The following is a 26,748-nucleotide window of genomic DNA, read 5'->3' on the forward strand; positions in this document are numbered from 1 at the left end:
TCAACAGCGGACATTCAACTTTAAAATGAATCATGTTCTTGTTGTTGTTGTGGCAGTCTTTGGTCTGAATACTAGTTTGATGCAGTTCTCCAGGCAACTCTATCCTGTGCAAGCCTCTTCGTCTCGGAATAACTACTGCAACGTACGTCTTTCTGAATTTGCTTACTATATTCATCTCTTGGTCTCACTCTACCAATTTCACCCCCCCCCTCCCCCCACTTCCCTCAAATACTAAGTTGTTGATCCCTTGATGTCTCAGAATGTCTCCTATCAGCTGATCCCTTCTTTTGGTTAAGTTGTATCACAAATTTCTTTGCTCTCCAGTTATATTCTGTACTTTCTCATTACTTGCATGATCGACCCATCTAATCTTCTGCATTCTTCTGTAGCAACACATTTCGAAAGCTTCTATTCTCTTTTTATCTAAACTATAGGTCATCCATATTTCACTTCCAAACATGGCTACACTACAGACAAGTATTTTCAGAAAAGACTTCCTAACATTTAAATCTATATTCTATGTTAACTGATTTCTCTTCTTCAGAAATGCTTTTCTTGCCATTGCCAGTCAACAGTTTATATCCTCTCTACTTCAGCCATCATCAGTTATTTTGCTGTCTAAATACCAAAACTCATCTACTACTTTAAGTGTCTCATTTCCTAATCTAATTCCCTTAGCATCACCTGATTTAATTCGAATACATTCCATTATCCTTGTTTTGTTTTGATGTTCATCTTACATCCTCCTTTCAAAACACCGTCCATTCCGTTCAGCTGCTCTTCCAAGTCATTTGCTGTCACTGACAGAACTACATTGTCATCGGCATTCTCCCTGAATTTTTATTCCTACTCCAAATTTTTCTGTGTCTTCCTTTAGTGCTTGTTCAATGTACAGACTGAATAATATTGGTGATACGCTACAAACCTGCCTCACTCCGTTCTCAACCACTGCTGCCCTTTCATGTCCCTCAACTCTTATTACTGCCATCTAGTTTCTGTACAAGTCGCTCTCTGTATTTTACTCCTGTTGTCTTCATAATTTCAAATAGAGTGCTCCAGTCAACATGTCAAAAGCTTTCTCTAAGTCTGCAAATGCTAGAATCCAAAATGACTTTCATTGAGGTATCCTTCTACTAGTTTTTCCATTCTTCTGTAAGGAATTCGTGTTAGTAACTTGTAACTGTGACTTATTAAAGTGATAATTTTCACACCTGTTAGCAAATCATTTATTTGAAATTGGAATTACCACATTCTTCATCAACTCTCAGGGTATTTTGCCTGTCTCATACATCTTGCACACTAGAAGGAAGAGTTCTGTCATGGCATGCTCTGCCAAGACTATCAATAGTTATGATGGAATGTCTTCTACTGTGGGGCCTTGTTTTGACTTAGGTGTTTCAGAGCTTTGTCAAATTCTTCTCACGGTATCATATCTCCCATCTCATCTTCATCTACATCCACTTCCCTTTTCTATAATATTGCTTTCAAGTTCATCTCCTTTGCATAGGCTAGCTGAGCACTTAATATTCATACAGCTGCTTCTCTTTCCACCAAAGGCCTCTTTAATTTTCCTATGGATGTTACTTTTCTTCCCCATTGTGAAATATGTTTCTAAATCCTTAAATTTGTCCTATAGCCATTCCTGTTTAGCCATTTTGCACTTCTTGTCAATCTCATTTTTAGACATTTGTATTCCCTTTCACCTGCTTCCTTATTTTCAGTTTTCTCCTTTCATCAGTTAAATTCAATACCCATTCGTCCTCTACTGTATTCCTTTCCCCTGTTATAGTCAACCATTTGCTGATGCTCCCTCTGAAGCTCTCAGCAACCTCTGGTTCTTTCAACTCATCCAGGTCCAATCTCCTAGATTTCTTACCTTTTTCCAATTTATTCAGTTTTAATCTATAGTTCATGACCAATAAATTGTAGTCAGAGTCCACATCTACCCCTGGAAATGTCTTAAAATTTAAAATCTTGTTCCTAAATCACTGTCTACCCATTATAATAAAATCAATCTGAAACTTTCCGCGGTCTCCAGGTCTCTTGCAGGTATATAACCTTCTTTCATGATTCTTTAACCAAATGTCAGCGGTGATTAAATTATACTCTGTGCAAAACTCTAACAGGCAGCTTCCTTTTTCATTCCCTTCCCCCAGTCCATATTCACATTTTTTTTCCTTTGCTTCCTTTTCATACTATCGAATTCCAGTCCCCAATCAGAATTATATTTCCGTCTCCTTTAACTACCTGAACAATTTAATTTACCCCAGCATACATTTCTTCCATCATTTCATCATCTGCAGAGCCAGTTGGCATGTAACTAGTACTGCTGTGGTAGCTGTGGGCTTCGTGTCTATCTTGCCTATGATAATGTGTTCACTACTATGTTCATAATAGCTTAGCTGCATTCCTATTTTTTTATACATTATTAAACCACCTCCAGCATTGCCCCTATTTGACTTTGCATTTATAACCCTGTAGTCACCTGATCAGAAGTCCTATTCCTCCTGCCACTATATGTAACTTCAACCTACCTATCCCCCTTCTTAAAATTTCTAACCTACCTGCCTGATCAAGAGATCCAACATTCCATGCTCCAATCCATAGAATGCCAGTTTTGTTTCCTGAGTAGCCTCCACCTGGGGATCTGAATGGGAGACTATTTTATCTCTGGAATATTTTACCCAAGAGGATGCCATCATCCAGTAGAGCTGCATGTCCTTGGAAAAAATTACAGCTGTAGTTTCCCCCTGCATTCAACTGTTTGCAGTACCAGTACAGCAAGACAGTTTTGGTTGATGTTACAAGGCCAGATAAGTCAGTCATCCATACTGTTGCCCCTGCAACTATTGAAAAATCAGCTGCTCCTGGCCTCTCACCAGATATCCCTCCATTGTGGTTGTACCTATGGTGCGGCTATGTGTATCACTGAGACACACAAGCCACCCCACAGACAGCAAGGTCCATAGTTCATGATTGGAGAGGGGGGGGGGGTAATGAATGATAGTTCACTGAAACTAAGGTTTTTGAGTTACATGGCACACAAATTGTCTCATTCGAAAATAATGCAAACCTTACCAATTTTCATCTGAAAACTAGTGAATATGTGAGTGCTATCTTTATGAAAGTTTTTTTACAGTACTTGAAGTGTGTAGAAGTTATTACTAATGATTTTTAAAAATATGAGATCAATTTCCTCATTTTTCAGTCGATCTGGAATGGAATAGCTCATGCGCCTTGACCTGCCATCTAGTTGCAATTACCAATGTGATTTACCACTGGCATATTTCCTTGGGTTGGTGTTGGCACAGTTTGGTATGTATGAAATGGAGCTCAAGTGCATTTTATTTTTGGCTTGCTAGAAACTAATTGGGTGTCAGGAGCACTCAGTTATGGGCGTCTGATAAACTTTGCACGTGACTGGTATAAAAGTGATTGTATTGTTTATTTCTACAGACGTTGTCTCTTCGTCACTGACGCAATGGCAGTACCACATTAACTTTTGTTACCATTTGAATGGCAAAAGTTGTGGTTTTTCCTCATCTGTGATAATTATTAGCCATCTTCATTCCTAATGTTCTGAGTATTGAGTTTTTTTGGTGGACATATTTTGATTATACTGTGTTTCTTTAAGTTTCTGGTGATCACTACTTCTTTTAAGCATTTAACTGGATTTCAAATAATAATGTGCGTTGTTTAATGGTAAATAGCGCCATATAATTGAGATTTTTTGATATTTATATGTGGAATCGACAACTGGCTACTGTGAGAATTCAATTTGATAGATTTCTATGTAAGTAATTATCTTCTATATATTTTTTCAAATGTTGAGGCCCCTATAAGCTCTGTACTGTATTGTATGGTAAACTGGGAGGTCTCTTGATTTAGATTTGTTAGTTAAGGTTTTATGAGATTAATAAAGATATTTCCCTGATTGTTGTTGTACCTCTCAACACAGGGCCACCAAACCTAACTACCACTATAGTAACAGAATTTTCAGTAGAGACAACCTGTGTTCCAGTTCCAAAAGTTGAAACAGTTTAAGACAGTTCAGCTCCTCATACTTTGCAGCTCTTATGTGAATGAGCATCCTGTACTTGAACAGAACTGAAACCCCCAGAAGAAAAAAATATCTGTTCCCTTGCAACTAGTGGTAGATAATCTCAAATTTTAAAAGTTTGTTTTGCTCAGTGGGTATTTCCACATGTACATGTTCGTGTGTAGAGCAATCCAACAAATGCACTGCTAATCGTTTGCACGAAGTGTATAGAGTCAGGCACCTAGGTCAGATACGATGTATACCACAATGTTTTGAGAGTTGGGAGGAAATTATGGGAGCCATGTTCTTCTGCCAGATATAGTGATGTTTCTCACCCTGATAAAATATCAACAAATCTACGTGTTTCTCATCCTCACTAGCGAAATTAGAAAAATGAAGGGATCCAATAATTTTATGTGTATTAAAAACATCATCTAACTTGCTTTCCTTGCGGCTGTAATCGTGGACTGACATCTAGGGACTCTGCTTCTCAAATTTAGGTACGTATCAAAATTTAGTGGGGAGACAGTACCATAAAAGCCATACAATTCAAAAATAGTATCACCCACATGGTATCTACTTGAACATTGTGCATCTTCCTTGTAATTTCTTTCACAAGCCAGGACTGAGCACACATAGCGTAAATCGTCTTTAAGAATTTGGACATTAATAGTGGTCTTTTTAATGGCTATATCCTTTGGAAGAGGGATCCTGGATGACCCACATTTAGTGGGTCAAAAACATGTGAGTGGATGTGGAGGTGGCTTACACAGCAGAATGCCTTACCAGAACCTTTTTCCTCCATTTTGGATAACTGGCCCTGTATGACACTCAAGGTGAAATCTCGGAATCATCCAGCAATTGAGGTGCCACGTGATATCACACTATTTCTCTCAGAAATATAAGCAATGGTTTTACCTTCACCATCGCCATCTTATTTTGGTGGATAAGCAGGTTTGCAGGATAAAACTGCGATGTACTTAATTTGTGATGGTTAAAACGTATGTATGCTGGAAGCCAATAAATAAAAAAATATAAAATAAGGGCGACCTGGTTGCCACTCGTGTGGGATCGCGAAAGGTGACTGTGGAAACAGCCAGTCTTGTGGCTCCGCTCGAGTGACGCCACTTTTAGCTGTGCCACAGAAGGTACGGACAACGAGAGCCGCAACGTATATCGGTGCATCTTCAGGTTGGAAGAAATGAAAGAATTTGCTTGGAAATATGTAACTTCAGTTTCAATAATTTAAATTTTTCTGATCTTCAAGGGTACTCGGCTGCATTAAAACTAGTTTTCGCCACAGAATCTTAAACTCAAGGAGAAGAAGCGAGGGAACCTCTTTCAATAGAGATCCTAACTTCCTTGGTTGATGCAGATGTGCTATATTCAAGTTCTTTGCTGTGTTTATCTTTGATATGTCATTGTTGGAATTATTATGACAGTGCAGTAGATGAAAAATGGTTCGTAAAGATTCTGCAGTTCTAGAACCTGAGCAGGCTCTCATATTTGCAAAAAAACTTTTGTGCAATAAAGTGTTTTTGGGACATTATCAAGAGAGAAGATATGTGGATTCATTAAAGTCGTACAGGTGAGAATGTATTCGAGCCGACGACTCTGTGGTATGACATTTTCCATCGCTCATACTACCGATTCAGAAACAGTTTTTTTAATTGACAGTTGTCTTTAACCGACAATACGCATGGGAACTACTGATACTGAAATTGTGTTGATATCAAACACAGGAGTATATGGCAGTTTTCTTATCTTCCCGGAAACTGATTGTGTGTTAAGTCTCCATCGTTGTTGACTGTGATGGTCATTGTAGGTGGTATGGCAGCCAGGTCTGCTCTTATTGACGGAGAATGGTGATCATGAAGTCATTATAGCGACGATATTCACAGGATATATAAAGCTGTCAAGAAGTATAGGAGAGTTTTCACGCTGGAAAGAGTAGATAAGCTGTTGTTAGCATCCTACGTAGACAAGGAATGGAAATCATTTAGGTCTCGTTTTATGGTCGTAGAGGAATTATGTCATACTTCAAACTAATTGTAAATGACGCTCTCGAGAAATAGCTAACAATTAAATGGCTTAACACAGAAAAGATGCACCACAATGTAAACCAAAATTTGCAAAATACTGAGGAAACAGAATTGTTGCACACTCGGTTCAAAAAAAGAATGCAGAAATGCTGTAAGCCAAAAATTAGTAGAAATTCTTGGGTCTATGTAAAGATTAATGCGCGAAGTCTACAACAATTTCCATCGTTATGCTTTAGCGAAAGATCTCCACGAGAAGATGCTGATCCTACGCAAAATCACCAGGCGGTTCGTAGCTCCTGTTGTCACTCACAGAACAATCTGGTGTGACAATACAAGATAGCGAAAGGAAAGTTCAAGTATTTTTTAAATGAATCATTCATGCACGATGATCGTACAGATACACCTTTGTTTAGCTCTCTGCGTGAAGGACGTAGAAATAGGCACCGAGAAGCAACTGAAGGAGTTGAAAACAACTAAGTCACGATGTCTGGATGGAATCCTAATTCGGTTTTACAGAGAGTTCTCTTTGGCATTGGCCCCTTACTTAGCTTTCTTTTATCACAAAACTCAACTAGTGCAAAGTGCCAACCAACAGGAAAAGAAAAAGGAAAAAAAAAAAAAAAATAGGTGACTCCTGTACATAAGAAGGGTAAAAAAAAGTAAAAAATGGACCTGCAAAATTACAGACCTTAACATCATTTTCCTGCTGAATTTTTGAGCATATTTGAAGTTTGAACATAATAATTTTCCTTGACAGAAAAGCTTCCGTCCACAAATTAGCAAGAATTTAGAAAGCATTGCTTGTGTGAAACTCAGCATACCCTTTTGTCACACAGTATACTGTGAGCTGCGAATGAAGGACAACAGGCAGGTTCCCTGTTCCTAGATTTCTGGAAAGTGTTTGGCGTGATACCCCACTGCAGACCATTAACGAAGGTATGAGCATACAGAACAGCTTGTCAAATATATGAATGGCTCAAAGACTTTTTCATAAACATAGAAAAATGTAAGCTAATGAGGATGAGTAGGAAAAACTGCCCTGTAACATTCAAATACAGCATTAGTAGGGTGCAGCTTAACATTGTCAATCAATTAAATAGCTAGGCATAATGTTGCAGACTGATATGAAATGGAACGAGCACGTCAAGTTGGTAGTGGGGAAGGTGAATGCTTGACTCCACTTTATTGGAAGTATTTTGGAAAATAGTAGCTCATCCATAAAGGAGACATTGTATAGAATGTTGGTGCAACCCATTCTTGAGTACTGTCAAAATCTCAACAACTCAAAACCCAAATACCCCATATTCACTATGTCAGTTTAAACACAACTGACCTACCATAAATATACAACACACAGAACATCACAATTGTTACTACAGAATAAAATCAGAACACACACACACACACACACACACACACACACACACACACACACATTCATAGACATATGTCTGGTCTTAGCTGCTAGAACTCTGGTCAACCTCATGCTATTGCCACAAACATGACACCTAACATATTCAGCAATGAGACCAAACATCTGCAGAAACTGTATGACAGACATCATATCATCACCCACCACAGAATCTAATGATAAATTCGTGAATTTCACTGTCATATCCATACCTAACAAATAAGAAATAAAAAAAAAAAAAATTAGACTTCTTTCCACACAACAAACACCAAACTAATCAGACCTAACAAAAACGCCACCCGCATAAGTAAAAAATGAGAAACATTAATAACTCACGGAAAACAATTCCACAACCCACGTTACTGCGCCAACTACGTAAACTCAAAACCACATTAGTACTATGACAACCAAAACTCAACTGAAGCCAATATCGCATGTTAAACTGTGCACATCCACCACAAGATCGCACCATCAAATATAAGAACATGACATCTACAAGGACAACCAACTCAAAAATTCCGCACCGTAGTAGTGTCACACACAACACCGCAATTATTTCGCAGGTCAAAGCAGAAGGGTGGAACCGGATGCTTCAGTTGACTCAACATATGCAACCCACCAATGCTGTTATACATACAGGCAACATATCTATGTAGTTAATAGCATTTCTTTCCACATAGCAGTTGTTGACTCTTCACTGCTCACGAAAGAAGCAGAATACATCTCTGTTTCTACTATATCTTTGTTAACTGGAATTTCACAGTGAAGCTTATGGATGCCTGGAATTGTACTATTGAAATGTTGCTTCAGCTCGGCCATATCTTAATCATGATGGGAACCTTATGTAAAGTCAAAGGCACATGAAGGAATATTTTCTGTGCACCAGTGAAACACCTACATTGGTGTCAAAAATGGTTTTCATGAGGTTGCTTGAAGTTGGCAAGTGAGGCTATTTTTTTACAGCCTCTGCAATCACACCGCAAGGTCCTTTACAATGTGCTGTGGCAAATTAATGCAGTTGAAAATCTTTCTGATGGTAGGACAGATTCATGAAATTATTTCTGTTTTTGTATTGGGCAGCACATCCATCCAAAACATGGAAAATGTTCTTTGTAATTGGAAAGTGACATTTTAAGAAATTGGTGAAATTATCCTGGAGAAAATACGGACACAGTGCATCATGCTGAAGGCAATCAGAAATTTCTGCTATGACATATGGTGTATTTCAGTAGCATTTTCATCTCTGTAATAAGCTACAAACTAGTGAATTGTAACCTGTGAATTATTCCAGAGCTATCCCTGTACTTCATCCTGAGTGTTGAAGGAACAATTCTCTACAAAATCACAAACAACAAGATATTCAAGTACTTTATGAGTTGTTCTTTGGTGCTTTTAAAGATCTGTGACTACTGCTGGATGGTACATGAGTGTGGTAGGAGCTGTTGTAAACTCAATAGAGACACCTCAATGAAATAACCATCACTTGCATGTAATCTTGCCAGTGCAGTTCATACTGAACAGTTCAAACAGATAATCAGTTAGTGTTGTCAAACTTTTACAATAGGGGGCATGCACCTAAGAAACATACTGGGAGCGCAGGACTGCATGTAACAAATGCTACACAGTTCTTATATGATGGTAATGAGTGTTCTTCACACTTTGTTAGTTCTTTCAGTTTACACCATCCTACCATTAAGTTACAATTATGGTGTGAGTCACACAAACAAACAGCGTGGGTCCCTTTGGCATAGGCAAGAACACAGTGCTTTTGGCAGCAACTCACAAAATTTTGAGAATCTAGTAGTTTCATTTGGCGTACTATTCCTTAAGATGGTGCAACCCTAGGCACTTTAGCATATGTATGCTAATTCCATTTTATTTCACAGACACACAGTCATTTCTTCCTGGCAGCACATTATGATCACAGTAAAAATCATGCACACATTGAACTGTGTTTTCACAACATGTCTTACTTGGCTTTGGATTTTGTGTCACTAATATACCATGTTCTGCTAACTGTTTTGCTCATTGTACCATCTAATCTGAAGTGGAAAATCCTTTCATGATTTTCCTTATACTCCAGCTCTTTGGAAGTGCTGTCAAAATTTGGATTTTTCTCACTCATACATTCTGTGTTGTGAAATGTATCTTTCAGCTATGCTATGAGTTCTCTTTCTCAGTTTTTTCCCCACACTCTTCTTTATCCAGTTGTGCCACATTAATATGCTCCAACAGTGAGGCAACATTTTTAAATTTTTTGCTTTGCGTACTTTTTCTTGCACTGAAGCCTTTTTTCCATGGGAGATTCACTTAAAAACTGAAGGCTGGTGTTTAAAGTATTGAATGCGATGTCTGATGCTATTTCTTCTTCACTTACTTATTCTCTGGAAGTACCTAGCACAGCTGAGGCAACACCTGCAGCGATTGACGGATTTTGTGATATTTGCTTTGTACATTTACCACAAATTTTTCCACCTAGCAACAGATTAGGATACTTGTTTATCATTCACTAGTCTTCAAATTCTTCTATACTCTTGCATGACCTCCTTTAGATGGATTACAATTTTGAATCAAAATCCATTTTTCACAAACTACTGCAGAATACTACTTCACAGGGAAATACGGAAGCGTCCGATCCCACCCGTCTGCTTTGACCCATGACGTCACAAATATGGCGGAAACAAAAACAAACACACACACTTTCCACAAGAAGCCAAATGACACTAACGGGACAAGCGCGGGAAATGGGGTGTTTTGGGTGGAGGGCAAACTAAATATAAACAAATTTAAGCGCCTTGCGTAGCTACAACGTGTAAGTGAAGACAGCCATGTATGAATACCCACCCACCTCCCCAGGGGTTGTAACCCCTGCAACCCATAGAAGATAAAGATGCTTCAGTAGCTGATTAGTGTTTTTTGTCTTTTTAAAAAAAAATCTCACCGGATAGAACGAACAGATCAGAAAGATAAATATAATAAACTAAAACAGAAATTCGAGGAAACAGATAATTAAAATAAGTAATATGTGTTTTTAAATTAAAAAAAAAAAAATCTCACGAGATAGAACGAACAGATCAGAAAAGTAAATAAAATAAGATAAAACATAACTGGAGACAGCCACAGTCAAACCAAACTCCGCGCCGTCATGACGTTACACACGACAACACCCTTACGTCACGGGGTCAAAGCCGACGCGTGGGATCGGACGCTTCTGTCGACCCCTTCACAGCACATATACACTGCAGTTTGAGTAAACAAGCTAATGGTGATTGGTTGAAATAAAAGGCTTCCTGATTGGCTGTCCACAGCAAGAAATTTTCACCAATTTGTCAGAATAATAGTAACTGCTATTTTCTACTGTTCTGGAGAACACCCAGATACATAGCTGCTTACTGCTTTTTGTTAGCCTAGTGATGTAGGTGAAATAAATTTTTGGTCATGATGCCTTTGCTGTGCAGTCCTGATATTTATCATGTCTATAGCAGTATATTTTTTTATCAAGATCAAACATAAAGATCAATGATCTTGTATGTGAAAATTCTTAGGAACCCTCCATGTTGCATATTTAAGTAAAGCTCCACTCATTAGCTTTTCAGTGATACTTTGTTGTATCTGGATGACAATCAGAATTATAGTCATTTATGATGAGACAAGCACAAGTAAATGTCACAGAATTTCCAGACTTCACAGATCTGTAACGTTCTTCACAATTGTCATAATCTCTGCAAATTGGCAGTTTTCCATCTCTTATCTGGATTGTTGGATGCACCAAATCTGAAAGAAATCTGAATGGGTTGTGTTGAGTGATGCATGGAATTGACATGGAATTACCCAAAGACAAAACTGTGTGCAGAAGTTTCCTCCTATCACAAGAAGTATTGTGATTATATCATGTTTGAAAATGAGCTCATACATCAAGCAGTAACCACAAAACCTTGGGCTATGGATAGATGATACTCTGGAGTGGGTTATATTGGTACATAAGCAGACAGAGCAGTTTGTGCTACACTTTTAGATTCTCAATAAAGTCTGTGATACAGGAACACTAAAATGTGGATATTCCAGTCTCGTACTTTCTCAACAGTTGCTTATTGTATTACATCTTGAGGCATCTCTCACAAAAATATGTGTATTATGCAGAAGTGAATATTTAAGATAATGAAACAAGTGTCCCTCTGTTCTACTTGCAGGCACCTCTTTAAGGAACTCAATATCCTGCCAACATGCTTTAGTTATGTATGAGAGAGTTCTGAAAAGTATTATCTTCGAATTTATGTGAAAACTCTTAGTTTCTTAAATGAAGCAAACATTATTAACATTCTACATATTTATATCTCAATGTATTCACCTAGGTGATGAACACATTTCTCCCAAGAGACCAGTTTGTTGATACCGTCACTGTAGAATGTTTGACTTTGACGAATCCGCAACCCTACCTCGGCTTGCACCACTTTATCACTATCAAAGTGAAGCCCTCGAGCCGGCCGGGGTGGCCGAGCAGCTCTAGGCGCTACAGTCTGGACCCGCGCGACTGCTGTGGTCGCAGGTTTGAATCCTGCCTTGGACGTGGATGTGTGTGATGTCGTTGCGTTTAAGTAGTTCTAAGTTCTAGGGGACTGATGACCTCAGAAGTTAAGTCCCATAGTGCTCAGAGCCATTTGAACCATTTTTTGAAGCCCTCAAAGGTGTTGTTTTAAGTTTTAGAAACAGATGAAAATTGGATGAGGCCAAGTCAGGACTGTATGGAGGATGGTCAATGATAGTAAACCCAAGATGTAAGATTGTTGCAGCGCTCGTGTGTGGACCATTGTTGACATACTGAAGTAGAAGGTGCCCCATGTATGAATGTACTCTAGTAATTGTAAACTCAATTGCAGCACACTGTTTCTCGTGCACCGGCAATCTGCAGTTCAGAACCCTCTATCAGCAGAGGGCTTTAAATATGCGGACATGAAGAATAAAGATGTAGAATGTTAATAACATCTGTTTTACATAAAGCCTCTAAGAGTATTCACATAAAAAATTCAGAGGCATTACTTTTAAGCTTGCCCTTTTGTGTTATAAGAGTAAAGATGTACAATTAACAATGTGTGTCTTAGGTTGCTAACTAATTCAAAAAAGAATTTGTGTTTGTAACTTTAATGTGTATAGCTCTCCTTTCACTTGTCCCATATCTATGTGTAACAAATCACACTATGATTTGTGGGGCCAATAAAAATCAAATAATTATTTGCAAATTTTTAACCACAACTTTTTCAAAGCAAAAAATTTCTAGTCTTCTGAGGGAGTGATATGTTCTGCAAGAATTCCCAATACTACTTTCCTAGAAAGTCACCATGCTTTCAAGGCCTTGTCAGTGGCCTTCCATATCCACAGTTCTGTCTTTTGTTAGCAAACAATCTCAGTAGTAGACTGTGCATTCATATTTGCTTCATCTTCTCTAGAAATTGAATCATCCATTATGTGTACAAATCTTCCAGCATGTGTAGTTTAGAATGTGACCGAGTAAGCTGTCCTTTTTGCCCCCAGAACATTCTTTTTTCTCATGGCACTTAAATATTCATTGACTTAATTTTTTTCTCAGTAGAATTAGTTGCTAACAAATACTGTATGTACTGCACTCCAGTCAGTAGCCATAAAAAATTCAGAGTCTGTCATCCACATCTATGTGCTTCAAGTTAAGTCTCCCCAAAATATGGTGTTGCGTAATTCCTCTTATGCTTGAGTATGTGATTAACACTGCTATTGCTGATTTGCATTATGTTTAATGCAGAATTTGTTTTAAATTATTTCACTTTCTTACTTGGAGATTTCAAGGTACAATGTTTACAACAGAAAGCAGCATGAGACTATAAAGATGGATACAGATCTGAAAGCAGGGACATAGGGACATTAAATGTGGAGTACCTCAACAATCAGGTACTTTGTCCACTGTTATTCTGTCTCCTTATAAACAATATTGAAGTCAGTGAGAAGAAACAAAAAATCCTATAATAACTTTAGTCAGTTAAGAAGGTAGTGTGGAAATGCCTGAAAGAGCATATTTACCCCAATGAATAGTGACTCATAGAGAGTGTCTGAATTATACATCTAAATGAGATAATGTTCATGCTGTAATGTAAGAAAAGAACGATCACACAGGTGTATTTATAGGTGACCCAAGATGTGAATTACATTAGACAATAATTGACCTATGTGTTGACCATGGACTGTTTCTAAAAACACAAGATTTAAGGGGTGACCACACAAACTACTGACCAGAAAATGCCCTAACATAAAATCGAAGGGTTTCCAGATTGGTCATGTAGCCATAGGAAAAAATTACCACAGAGAAATTTAAAATATCAGAGTCCTCTGTTTTTGTAGACTTTGACTCAGATCATTATGTCATTAAAGCAAAAATTGAATTAACACCAAAAATGAAACACAGACTGTTCCAATCCAATAGGAGCAGGAATTATCACCCCAGTTACTTAATGAATAATACAGCTTATTTGGAGAGACTGAGCATACCACTATGCGACAGACTGAGAATATTGATTAATAAACTGAAAGCAATAGTTGAAGAAACTGCTATCAGTGTAAGGAGAAAGAAACATACTGGGTGGAATTGTGACTAAAAACAAACACAAGGCATGGTTAAACAACCAACAAAAGATAACGGGAAGATCACAAGTAGGACTAACCAATACTAGAAGACAAACGGCCAAATAAATTAGAACAATTAGCCTAAAATAAATCAGCAAAATTAACACTGAAAACCATAGATCAAGTATTCAATCAGCATAAAACTAAGGACAATTATGAAACATTTAAGCAGTGTGAATCGAAGTGAACATCGCCCATGTATATGATGAAAAATAAAAATGGGAAAATAGCACATAATAATCAAAACAATTCTGGTTGTCTACTTGTCAAAAACTGACTCAACTCTGGGGAACCAAAAGAATACCTAGAATTTAATTCTCATCCAAAAAATAAAACTCAGGGAGAGGAGATTGTACTACCAGATTACAACAAAGTGATAAGAGAAATTGGTTCACTCAAAAACTACAAAGCAGTGGGAGAGAATCAACTGGTCACAGAAATGTGGAAGAATGTATATGAAAAAACCCTTCGAAACTTAAATGAACAAATTATGGAAACATGGAATATTGAGAAAATGCCTGAAGTGGTACACAGCAATAATCCATTAATTATGCAAAAAAGGTGAGTGATCAGATCCAAGTAATTATCAGGGAACATCTCTACTTCATGTCCTAAGAATTTATCGTGGATTAAATATATAAAATTCAGGAACAACTTGACTGAGAACTTGGAGAATATCAGGGAGGATTTTGTCCCAGTCAGATTATCGGTCTTGTGTGTATCATGAAACAGCGTATGAGTTTGAAACAAGAGTTAGTCCTCACTTTTTTTTTTTTTTACTTCAAAGAAATTGTATGACAGTATCCATCTCGAGTTGTTACTCAACATCCTTAAGGAATTCGAACACCAAAAACTCCTAAACCTCGTCAGAATCACCCTTAAGAATACCAGATCAAAAATTAAATTTAGAAGTAAATTATCAGAACCATTCAAAATCTGAACTCGTCTTTGATGTTGGGATGGGCTGTCACAATTACTGTTTGACTTGGCATTGGAGAAAGTTGTGCAGGAATGTAATAATAAGTGCCAACCAAACATAAAGATTGACGACTATGAGAAACTTGATTGCATAGCATTTGCAGATGATCTTGTATTACTTGCAGATAATGTGGAAGTGACTAAACTTAAAACTAAAGTACTTGAAAAATGGTAATAAAAGTTGGATTGCAAATTTCATTTGAAAAAGCAGAAATGATGCTAACCTTCTAGGTCGGAACATCAGCTGTTCAGCTGATCGATAACAAACAAATGAAGATTGTAAAGAAGTTCAAATATTTTGGTGAAATAATAACTTGTAACTCACATAAGAAAGCTTCAATATAAAGCAGAACAATTAAATTGAAACAACCACAGTAAAGCACCTGGCCAACCTCCTAGAAGAAAATCTTTCAGTGATCATGAAATTCAAACATTGTCACTCTATTGTTAAATCTGAACCAATACAGGCATGTAAAAACTATTCAAGTTGAACACCAAGTCAACAACAGAAAAAACACTGAAGGCAGACAGAACAGTTGTCAACAAAAAAATGACAAATAGATGGGCAATGGGAACTGCTGTATAATGAAGTGGTGTATCATGAAAGTGAGGTACTGAGCGAGGTGGCGCAGTGGTTAGCACACTGGACTCGCATTCGGGAGGGCGACGGTTCAATCCCGTGTTGAGCCATCCTGATTTACGTTTTCCGTGATTTCCCTAAATCTCTTCAGGCAAATGCTGGGATGGTTCCTTTGAAAAGGGCACGGCTGACTTCCTTCCCTAATCCGATGAGACCGATGACCTCGCTGTTTGGTCTCCTCCCCCAACACAACCCAATGAAAGTGAGTCAGTGAGAGATACATGCGAAAAAGGAGAGTTACCTTTGTATACCATTTATTAGGATTTTTAGAAACCAGGCTAATGGAACAACTATTCAGTTACTTTTGGAAAAATTAAATCCACGCTGACTGGATGAAAGAGGTCCAGTTCTGTTTAGAAGAGTAAAATATAACAGTTCAGCCAATTGAAAACAGAAGAAAAGAAGATTCTGAAGAACACACAAAGCGTAAGTCAAAATCATTCACACAAAAAGAAGACACCATAACTTGATGAAGAAAGAGCAACTAGATCAGGAAGAATGAAAAATTTTTGGGAGGAGAACAGCTAGCAGTAAAACAAGTTAACCATTTTGATCACAGTGTCTGTATGTGTGTACTTTTTTTTCTCTTTTCTTTAATTTATTGTTGTGACATTTGTCATTAATAAGTTGCTCATTCTGTTATTGTAGATTCGAACTTATATCTTTACCCTCTAACAATATCTTAATTTCTTTTTTTAACTATTTCTTTCCCCCCTTCATTATCCCAAGCATACAGCTAAAGAATAGAGATGATAGATTCACATTTAATGTTGTAAGTATAGTAGTTTAGTTTTTATCCCCGTTCCTCTATAATGTTCACAATATTTTGGAATGATTTTAGTAAGTTGATGAGTTTTCAAAAGTTATACAGTGTCAGTACATATATTTGATGTCTTAGGATACAGCCAGCTGCTGTGTCACCTTATATTAGCCCACTATGTAATTTCTTGTAACCAGCCTGTGGTATTGGTGTCTACCCCACCACAGGCACTGTTGCCACAAGTTGACAATTTTACACATGTTGATACATTCATGTCTTCTGTTTTCATGTCCAAGAGGGTTAATAAATAGTCCTCTATGTTGCCACAACTGCACAGTTTGTGTGTTCTAATATTTCCTTATTACAACTGTGTCAATTACTGCAAGTGTAAGGTTGTAGAATGTTAAGCACATACAAGAAAAGTGCTAGAGGTAGTTTCTAAAGGCTGTCTGCAACCTTTTAGGCTAGTGAATTCCTTTTGAAGCCAGTGAGTGTGGTGGTATGTTAGTACTGTTGTACATATCAGTGATGTGATCTGCTGAATACTCCAATATATAGTATAAAGTGAGGCATATGGATATGCTCTAGCAAGTGGAATATTTATGCCTGCCAAGTGAGCTATAAATAGCAATAATAAAAACTCACAAATTGTTACTGAATGAAAATTATCTTTTGGCTTGAATCTAACACTGAAATTTGGTCAAATTTCTGCATGATGTACTAAGAACAGTTAGATTAACAATAAATTTCACAGAGTCTTACATACTATTCAAAAGAATGAAACATATTATTCTAGGTGGATTCTGTGTTATAGGACAGGATTTTGTTTCTGCAAATGACTTGCATTTCACCGTAATTCTGATTTGATAATTTTGTGCTAATGGTATGGGAATGTGGTGAAACAATATCTCCCTGTTTCATCAAATATTTTTACATTGGTTATCTATTTGTAAAAGGTATGAAAGAGATAATAGATTCTCTGCAAGTAATGCACCTTTGTTATCTGCACAGTTAGATTGTTTTCAAATGGATGAGTAGTGAAAAGGAAACCATTATTGTTACTCCAACAGCAACAAAAATAACTATCACATGTTATTAAAACTAAAAATAAGAAGACACCAAAATTGATAATATAGATATAGAAATCATTAAGTCCTCTTTACAAGCTTGCATCAATAGGCTGTTAAGCTTTATAAATATGTTCTGATTTCATTGTTATGATCCCAGCAAATGAATTGAAGCAGTTCATTCCCAAATCACAATAAATGTGACAAAAGTCCTTTTATGACTTGTAGGAGCATAACCTTGATGACCGAGCGAGGTGGCGCAGTGGTTAGACACTGGACTCGCATTCGGGAGGACGACAGTTCAATCCCGCGTCCGGCCATCCTGATTTAGGTTTTCCGTGATTTCCCTAAATCGCTCCAGGCAAATGCCGGGATGATTCCTTTCAAAGGGCACGGCCGACTTCCTTCCCCGTCCTTCCCTAATCCGATGAGACCGATGACCTCGCTGTCTGGTCTCCTTCCCCACAACAACCAACCAACCTAACCTTGATGAATTCATGTTGCAAATTATATGTGCTGAAATTTTATTTAAAAGACATGTCAGTTATAAAAACCATTTATAACAGAAAACCAAAGTTGATTCAGAAAGGGAAATTGATGCCCAGATTATATTTTTCAGTGTCTCAGCCGACCATACAACTACCTACTTATTGACTAGTCAGTTACTTTTTTCTTGTTCCATGGATCATATACATGATAATTTGTTACAATGTCGAATGTGTCGAGACAGTTTTTCTCTCTTTTTATTTCTTGCATTTTGTATGACCTGTGAATAAAACTTTCTGTGGGAGGAGATGTAATTTTAATTTACGTCTAAGAAATCTTGTGAAATACCCACACCTTTGGACATTTAGTTCTTGAGGAATATTATCACTAAGTACATTAATAAAATCATTGTACAGAAGTAATAGTCTTAGTTAAAAACAAAGGGAATGTATAATCTTATAGCCAGCATAAACCAAGTAACCAGGGAAAGGCATCCCCTGTTACTGATATATAACATTGCAATGTGGCACATAAGCAATAGAAAGACCAGAGAATGAAGTCTAAGAGACTGTGTAAAAGTAAAAATGATTTACCAATTAATTATTTACCAATATATCAAGGGGGGAAACTAAAGCATTGCCATTCCTTGGTGACAATACAATTAGAATGAGAATTGTGATAGCTGACTGTACCACTCAACTAGTTTTAGCATTTTCTGTTGAGGATTCCAAGCCAGGTAAAAAAAAAAATTTAAAAATCTGTTGAGCCTTACATAAAATCCAAGGTTTTGGATCATTAATGGGAACACAGAATAATCGGGCATATGCAGTATAAATTGTACTAAGTTGTTGGCAATACCTTTTCTGCTTTACATAAGTGAAGACTGACACACAATTAAAATCATGTTACAGTATTACTGTATACCAGGTATCCACTTCTGTGTGACACATTCAATAAAGAAGTAAGAGAGGAACACCAGTATTCAGTTGTTGCATGGAAATACAATTACAAATGCCTTTCAACACTTGTAGCATGTACTTGTATCTAATATAGTGTGGTAATACAAAGCAGCTGGGTAGTGAAGACAAAAAGCTAGAGAAAAATGATTAAAGTCTAAATCATTATCTCAGTGATGCTAAGTATAGAAAAAGTGAAAAAGCAATAAACAACTCTGCATGTCATGAATAACCTATAATGCTCATATTATAATACACTTAGAAGAAAGGTTTCACAGTTTGATTTATTTGAGGTGACAGTGAAAGCATTCTGACATCCTCCTGTCTGATCTTTGGCGGAGAAGCTGTGTGTTAATTGCTGTATTGAAACCAACTCCCAGTACCCCACTCTGTACCATAGTAGATTTAAAATAGTGTACACTTCTCAACTGAGTTATTAGTATTCTAAATCATTATGAATAGTGAAAAAAGCCACATCCCTCTGTTAATACTGTGTCTGTGAAGCCTGAATTTAGGTCAGAAATGTATGAAGTATTCTGGACTGCAGGAACTAGTGAATCTGCATCTCGCTACTTTGTGTGCACATTTGTACATTTGTTCCAGACGCGACTGATTCTAAACATGTGTGCTCATTTTCCTATGCACAGGAATAAATGGTTTGATGTGCACATATTACTTTGGCTATGTCTCTAGCATTATTGTGTAGGTGTAGCTTATGCAATGATAGGAAAGTACTAAGTTGCAGTCAATACCTCAAAATACTACATTACGTGCTATTGCCAAAATAATGGAATTATCAAACTTTCACGTGTATAGTATTTGTGCTAATTGACACACTTTGCACTGTAGACCAAGAAATAAAGTTTTGACTGTTACTATAATCGGAATGATATCTGAATTGCAAGATTTTCACACTTCAAAATAGTAGACAGCTAGTTTGGGATGGGCAAATCAAAATACTACTTGCTTTATTTTAAAATAACTGTCAGCCTTAGATGATTGGTCTTCTTGAAATGCCAGTCAATGTGGTTCTGTTCTTGTAAATGCATGTAATAATAACTGAACACTTAACTGAAATGGGATTCATGTGATCACAGTTGCTTCATGAAGAAGCAAGAGTTTGGCTTGTGAAAGTGTATTTAGCTATTTATTAACATTAATTAGTTATAGAGTAATTAATCTTCATATTTACTATGTTAATTTAACAATTTCGTTTTTCTTGTTTTGTAACTTCAGAGATGTTGTTCTTATCGACGAAGGTGAAAGTGATTTAAAGTCACAGCTGGACATTGTGAAACAACATATGGCAATATACTGTGGCCCCAGTATTTCGTGGATTGGTATAACAGGTATGCAAACAGTACTTTTCTTCCTTTTCTCTGGGAGGGTCGGGGAGGGGGGAGGGTGCAGCAGAGTGGCAGTGAAATACTGACAAACAGCAAGGAAACTGAAAATCTGAATATGCATACCTACCCTGATTAAAGCTACTCTTCGTGTCATGATCTGTTTGTACATGGTAGAGAACAATACTTGCAGATTGACTGGTAACATGAAGGGATGGAAGGAAACACCACATTAATCGATGGGGATATTTGCAGAATGAGCAGAAAAGCCTGCAAAGTGAATTTTTTTTGTTCGGGTTTAGACATGACGGTCTGTTGCTGATATTATTGTTATGAGGATGATTCTCAGTCTTAATTTATAATGTATTGTAGTTTTATTTTTTTCTCCTCATAGCATTCCTTATGATCTATACCCTGCTGTGCTTCCCTGATGGTACAAACAAGCAAGTCTTCATGGTCATACTGACAAGTTTGCAAATTGAGGACCCAGTGTGTGTGACTGCTCAGTATTGCCATTAGATTAATATTGTGAAATATGAGCTCTATTTAGGGACTGTCATTGATTGAAATGTTAGGACAAGGCGTGGAAAGAGCATTTGGTTCTTGCCTGTAATAGGTACCTGAATCAGTGGAATGGTACACCTTCAACTGCATGAATTAATAGAATTGGGTCAATCACCACTGTAATGAGCAATTTGTGTTGTTGAGAAGAGACAATTTGCAACTGTTACCATTCACTCATCCACCAGACCTGGTTGTTTACGTTTTCTTACTGCCACTTTGTGCTTCTCTGTGTAGAGGTAGTTTCTGAGATTAGGGTGACACTATTGCAAAGACAGATTATCTCCAGTGGCAGTTCAGATGGCCATTTGGGCTGTACTAACAAATAGCCAGTCAACAAAACCATCATTATGACACACTCGTGGTGATAGCAAGAAAGAGGGGAATGTTTGAATAAATTTGGTATATATAGAATATACTGAGGGAACAGGCAGAACTCTGAAACCAGGTAAGCAACTTCATAGTGAAACTGTTATAGTTGAAAATGAGTATCACAGAGAGCAACAAATCCCCAGAAACTAGAGAGAACAAGTGAAGTAGATCAGGGGTTAAAGAATTGGACTCACCTTCAGGAAAGCCACGCTTCAAATTCCTACCCAGCCACCCTGATTTTGGTTTTTGTGGTTTACCCAAATCTTGTCAGGCAAATGTTGGCTTATCCTACAGAAAATTGATGGATGAAAAGGCTGCATTTCCATTGAATTTTTGGTTTAGTGTTTCTATTCAGTTGTATTACCAGTGGAATAGTCAATATTAAAACAATACCATACATTCCAGTGCTCTTGTAATATTTTAAATGTGAGAAGTTAAGGCATAGTAATATGGGCATAGAGCCCTTGCTACACACAGAAAATGTCATATTAGGTATGGGTGACTATGGAACAGCATATGTACTCCCACATGTTTGTTCTATTCTTTGGGCACTAGTCTGTTTTGGAATCAGGACAAATTAAGAATTTGAAAGTGACTGTACCAAAGACATATGTTGACGTAATGACTGAAAATATAAAACATGATTCTGTGATATTTCCTAATACTATTTCTAACTGTTAGGAGGAGTCACAATCAAGCTGCAGCAGCCCATTACAAACAGTATTTTAAGGTGATTAAAATTGTTATTAGGAAGGCAAAAAGTATGTGGTATGCAAATACAGTAGCTAATTCTCATGATAAAATCCTAACTATATGGTCAGTTGTGAAGGAGGTGTTGGTCGTCAACACCAGGTCGAGGACATAAAGTCAGTACATAGTAGGAATGTTCCAGGTATTGATAAGTTGGATATATGTACAATATTTAATAATGACTTTCTGAATATAGCAGATTAACTAAATAGAAGCTTAGTTGCTACAGGGAATCTTATAACTATCATAGACTTTCGAGACTTATGTGAAATAGTCCTACATGATACTAACAATGGGAAGATTAAGTCAAGAATTAAATCACTAAACACTAAGGACTCTCATTGTTATGATAGACAATTTTAGACTTATTTCTATGCCATCAGTGTTTGATAAAGTCATTGAGAAGGCTGTATATACAAGAGTAATTGATCATTTCAATTCACATAATTTGCTGTCAAATGTAGAGTTTGGTTTAACAACTGAAAATGCTGTAGTCTCTTTTCTGTCCAAGTTCATGGCTTGTAGAAAATAAACGGATGGTAAATCACAGTACTACTCAATTTTTACAGTTTCTAACATGCAATTCAACAAAAGCTAACATTCTGATGGGCATATGATTAGTGGAAAGCCCATGTTCAGGATCTCATTCAAAAACTAAACACTGCTTTATTTACCATTAGGACAGTACTTTTAAATAAGTCATAGTACAACACAAAAAGTAGTCTACTTTGCTTATTTTCATTTGCTTATGACATATGGTATTATTTTTAGGATGACTCTTCTGGTTCAAAAAGGGGAATTTTTGGCCCTGAAACAGGTGGTTCAAGCAATATGTGGTGTAAATTTGTAAACCTCGTGTCGACCCTTGTTCAGTGGTCTGGGAATTCCGAAATTAGTCTCTAAATACATATTCTCTTTAATGTCATTTGTTGTTAACAATATCACCTTATTCCCAAGAGTTAGCAGCTGTCATGAGCTGCCACAAGATTTCTAACACCTTAGCAGTAACCCACACACTTTCAGGTCTAAAACGAAGTTACCTCATGGTTCAGTCTTTTTATTCTGACAAGGAACTCATGGAAGAAGTAAAAAATTAAGCTAATTCCTGTGTTACGTCATTGATTATGATGATTTAAAATTATGTCTTGTCATCTACATAGGATTCATATACATTTCATTTTATCTATTATTACTCTTCTATTATACACTGAAGCACCAAAGAAACTGGTATAGGCATGCGTATTCAAATACAGAGATATGTAAACAGGCGGAATACGGCCCTGCAGTCGGCAGTGCTATATAAGACAAGTGTCTGGCACAGTCGTTAGATTGGTTACTGCTGGTACAGTGGCAGGTTATCAAGATTTAAGTGAGTTTGAACGTAGTGTTACAGCCGGAGCATATCTAGGATGCCTTGCAACATGCTGTTCAGAAGAGATCTCCACCCTCTCATACTCTTACGGATTTATGGACTGCCCTGCAGGATTCATGGTGTCAGTTCCCTCCAGCACTACTTCAGACATTAGTCGAGATCATGTCACATCTTGTTGTGCATTCTCGTGGGGCCCTACATGATATCAGGCAAGTGTATCAGTTTCTTTGGTTCTTCAGTGTAATTTCATGTACTGACTCGGTCCATTACCATGGAGACTTGCTCCTCAATTTGATCCTGTGGAACATGACATATAAAATAAAATAAAAAAATACACAGGTCATTGTCGTCAGGATTAATACTTGTCATTATGTAATATGCTTGCTAATATCCTCGGATCAGCTGAACACTAGTACCTATCTAACAAGAGTTATGACTGTAGCACTACAAACAAGTTCTTACTGTGATGTTCTAAATGCAGACCAATTCTTAACAGCCATAGCATGCAGGTTTTGAAGACCGTGTAATACTATTCAGAAGAACTAGGCAATATTGTGGTGAGAATATACGCAAATAATGCTATTTCATAAAATTACAGCTCCATAGAGAAATTAAAGCAGCACTCCGTCTTCAGGCCACAAGTGGCCCATCGGGACCATCCGACCGCCGTGTCATCCTCAGTTGAGGATGCGGATAGGAGGGGCGTGTGGTCAGCACACCGCTCCCCCGGTCGTTACGATGGTTTTCTTTGACCGGAGCCGCTACTATTCGGTTGAGTAGCTCCTCAATTGGCATCACGAGGCTGAGTGCACCCCGCAAAATGGCAACAGCACATGGCAGCTCGGATGGTCACCCATCCAAGTGCCGGCCACGTCCGACAGCGCTTAACTTCGGTGATCTGACGGGAACCGGTGTATCCACTGCGGCAAGGCCATTGCCCCATAGAGGAATTACTAGAGATTAAATTTAAAGGAAGTTATAAACAGAATGGGAGAAGAAGTTGAATAAAAATCCAGGAAAAAATGTGCATATCTAGACATTACAATACTGTCAATGTGGTTACATGAAGCTTATAAAAAGAAGTCAGTTCAGGAGTCAAATGTACTACCTATTTTGATTAGCTCTATGCACTGAATATGACCACCATGACTACTGTATCAATTTAACAGTTATTAATTATTTAATAAATGATTGTATATTATTTGAAAGCTGTAAATCAAACATATGGAGACAGTGTGTATTACCAACATTAGTAGAAGTCTACAGTAAAACTGGCTAAAGTCTAGGTCAGGGCGAACAGCAGTCTCAGCAGTGCTTATCTACTGCTCATAGGTTAGCAACATGTCAGTTTTGTGTAGTCAACATAAACAATGAGAGGCAATGTGTTTCTAGTGCTGAAACTGAAACCATTGTCTTGCTGTTTTTCAATGTATTATTGAGTTTTGGGAGAGAGATTTTGTGATTGTGCTAGTGAGTGCTATAAAGTGGACTGATTTAAGTGATTTAGTTCTGCATGGTGATGTTGCCTGTTGGTACATGTTTTATGGGTTAGTTGCAGAGACATGAAACTATATTAAATGTGGTGGTGAAATGACTCTTAAAGAGTCAAAGGCTTGTGAGCATGGAATCATCTGTAAGTGCAACAAGAGCAGCCAGTTTGAGTAAATGGGTCAATGTTTTCTTAATTCAGTCGTGGAAAAAGGAAGGTGGATGAGTTTTTATTAATAGAGTTGCACATTCAATACCTGCCTTTTCCCACGATTTAATTCAAAAACATTGATACATCTACCTTCTCCCATGATTTAATTAAAAACATTGATCCATTTACTCAGTGCGCTCACATAGATTGACTGCGTAACAACACAGAGCAAAGAAGTATTTCACTGTTTTTTTGAATATGCCATGGATTTTTACACTGTCCTTGGTTTGCAAATACTAGCACAGTTTTAAGTATCCTTAACTCAAACAAGGAGCAATTAAATTTAAAATCCTGGTTTACAACAATGTTTCACACTTTATTCCAAATGTATTACTTTGAAACTTCTTGGCAGATTAAAACTGTGTGCCGGACCAAGACTCGAACTCAGGACCTTTGCCTTTCACAGGCAAGTGCTCTACCAACTGAGCTACCCAAGCACGACTCACGCCCCGTCCTCACAGCTTTACTTCTGCCAGTACCTCGTCTCCTACCTTCCAAACTTTACAGAAGCTCTCCTGCGAACCTTGCAGAACTAGCACTCCTGAAAGAAAGGATATTGAGGAGGCATGACTTAGCCACAGCCTGGGGGATGTTTCTCATTCTGGTATTACTTTGAAGTTTGAAACACATTGTCTGCCTGCTGCTGTCTCATTGGCTGCATAACACAAACAGCTGACACACCTTCTTTTGTTCCCATCATACCTCACGGCAAGTGCTGAATTCCTGCACAAAATACGTAAGTACACCACTGGCCCTATTCGAGACTTTTACCCAATAAAATCCATGATGTACATGAAGCAAACAGTCCGCCTCAATGAAAAATTATTTTTTATTGATATATACATTCTTACTTGTGTGGACCATATGGTCATGACTGTGGTGCAGTGTCGTAACATGGGACTTGGGAAATCTAAATCAGTTTAAAATCAGGTAGTGAACCCGAAAATGTGATGGCACAGTAATACGACACACATCTGAGTTGCAGGCCAGTAGCTAATATGCAGCTCCTTCTTGAACATTCTCACAGTATTAGTGTAGTGCTGTGAGCTTGGTGTGTACTGACAGCATCTATTGTACAAAAAATTGCATATGGACATTCATTTGTGAAGGGCTACCTTCACTATCCACTGTAACTGTGTCACCTCACAACAGATGCATGAAACACACAGTTCATGCAGATTGGCATCATGTCAGGTTTCAGATAAGGCTTCCTTTGATTATTTTGTGGATTGTACAGGCAGAAGGTGATACTATGCTGAGTGTCATGTTACACTGTGTGGCAAAAGAAAGTGAAGCACACAAAAAGACATGGTCAGTTAGATGTAGACACCATCATTGGGCATGTAAGTGTTTATAGAGTTGAAATTCCATGTGATGGGTACAGTGGTCACAAGAGCACAATAATTTTGTTCGTGTTTAGTGTTGTTTCCAGGCCTTGTGTGTATAAGGGGCATGAACAGCATCAGATGGTGAGTGGTCACCATGAAGGACATGGAGATGCCATGGACTCATGAGACAGCATTATCAGCACCTGTGAAAGTTTGAAGGGGCCTCACTGTGGGCATCCATCTGGCCACCTTGTCGAATCATGCAGTATCTATTTTTGTGGAGCATTCAGACATGA

The 26,748-nt window shown here is 37.6% G+C and overlaps 1 protein-coding gene and 1 pseudogene across 1 annotated transcript in view; one reads left to right on the forward strand and one right to left on the reverse strand.

The window, feature by feature from the left end:
- Window positions 1-5,438: 5,438 nt before the first annotated feature.
- LOC124556706 overlaps window positions 5,439-26,748 on the forward strand; it is a 65,750-nt gene continuing 44,440 nt past the window's right edge. The window contains exons 1-2 of the mRNA XM_047130689.1: window positions 5,439-5,627; window positions 20,264-20,376. Of these exons, the coding sequence (XP_046986645.1) occupies window positions 5,497-5,627; window positions 20,264-20,376 (244 nt within the window). The 5' untranslated portion in view covers window positions 5,439-5,496. The remainder of the gene's footprint in view (window positions 5,628-20,263; window positions 20,377-26,748) is intronic.
- Window positions 24,247-24,364, reverse strand: LOC124557377 (annotated as a pseudogene).

Source organism: Schistocerca americana, chromosome X (assembly GCF_021461395.2).
Source record: "Schistocerca americana isolate TAMUIC-IGC-003095 chromosome X, iqSchAmer2.1, whole genome shotgun sequence".
In the NCBI taxonomy this organism is placed as follows: domain Eukaryota; kingdom Metazoa; phylum Arthropoda; class Insecta; order Orthoptera; family Acrididae; genus Schistocerca; species Schistocerca americana.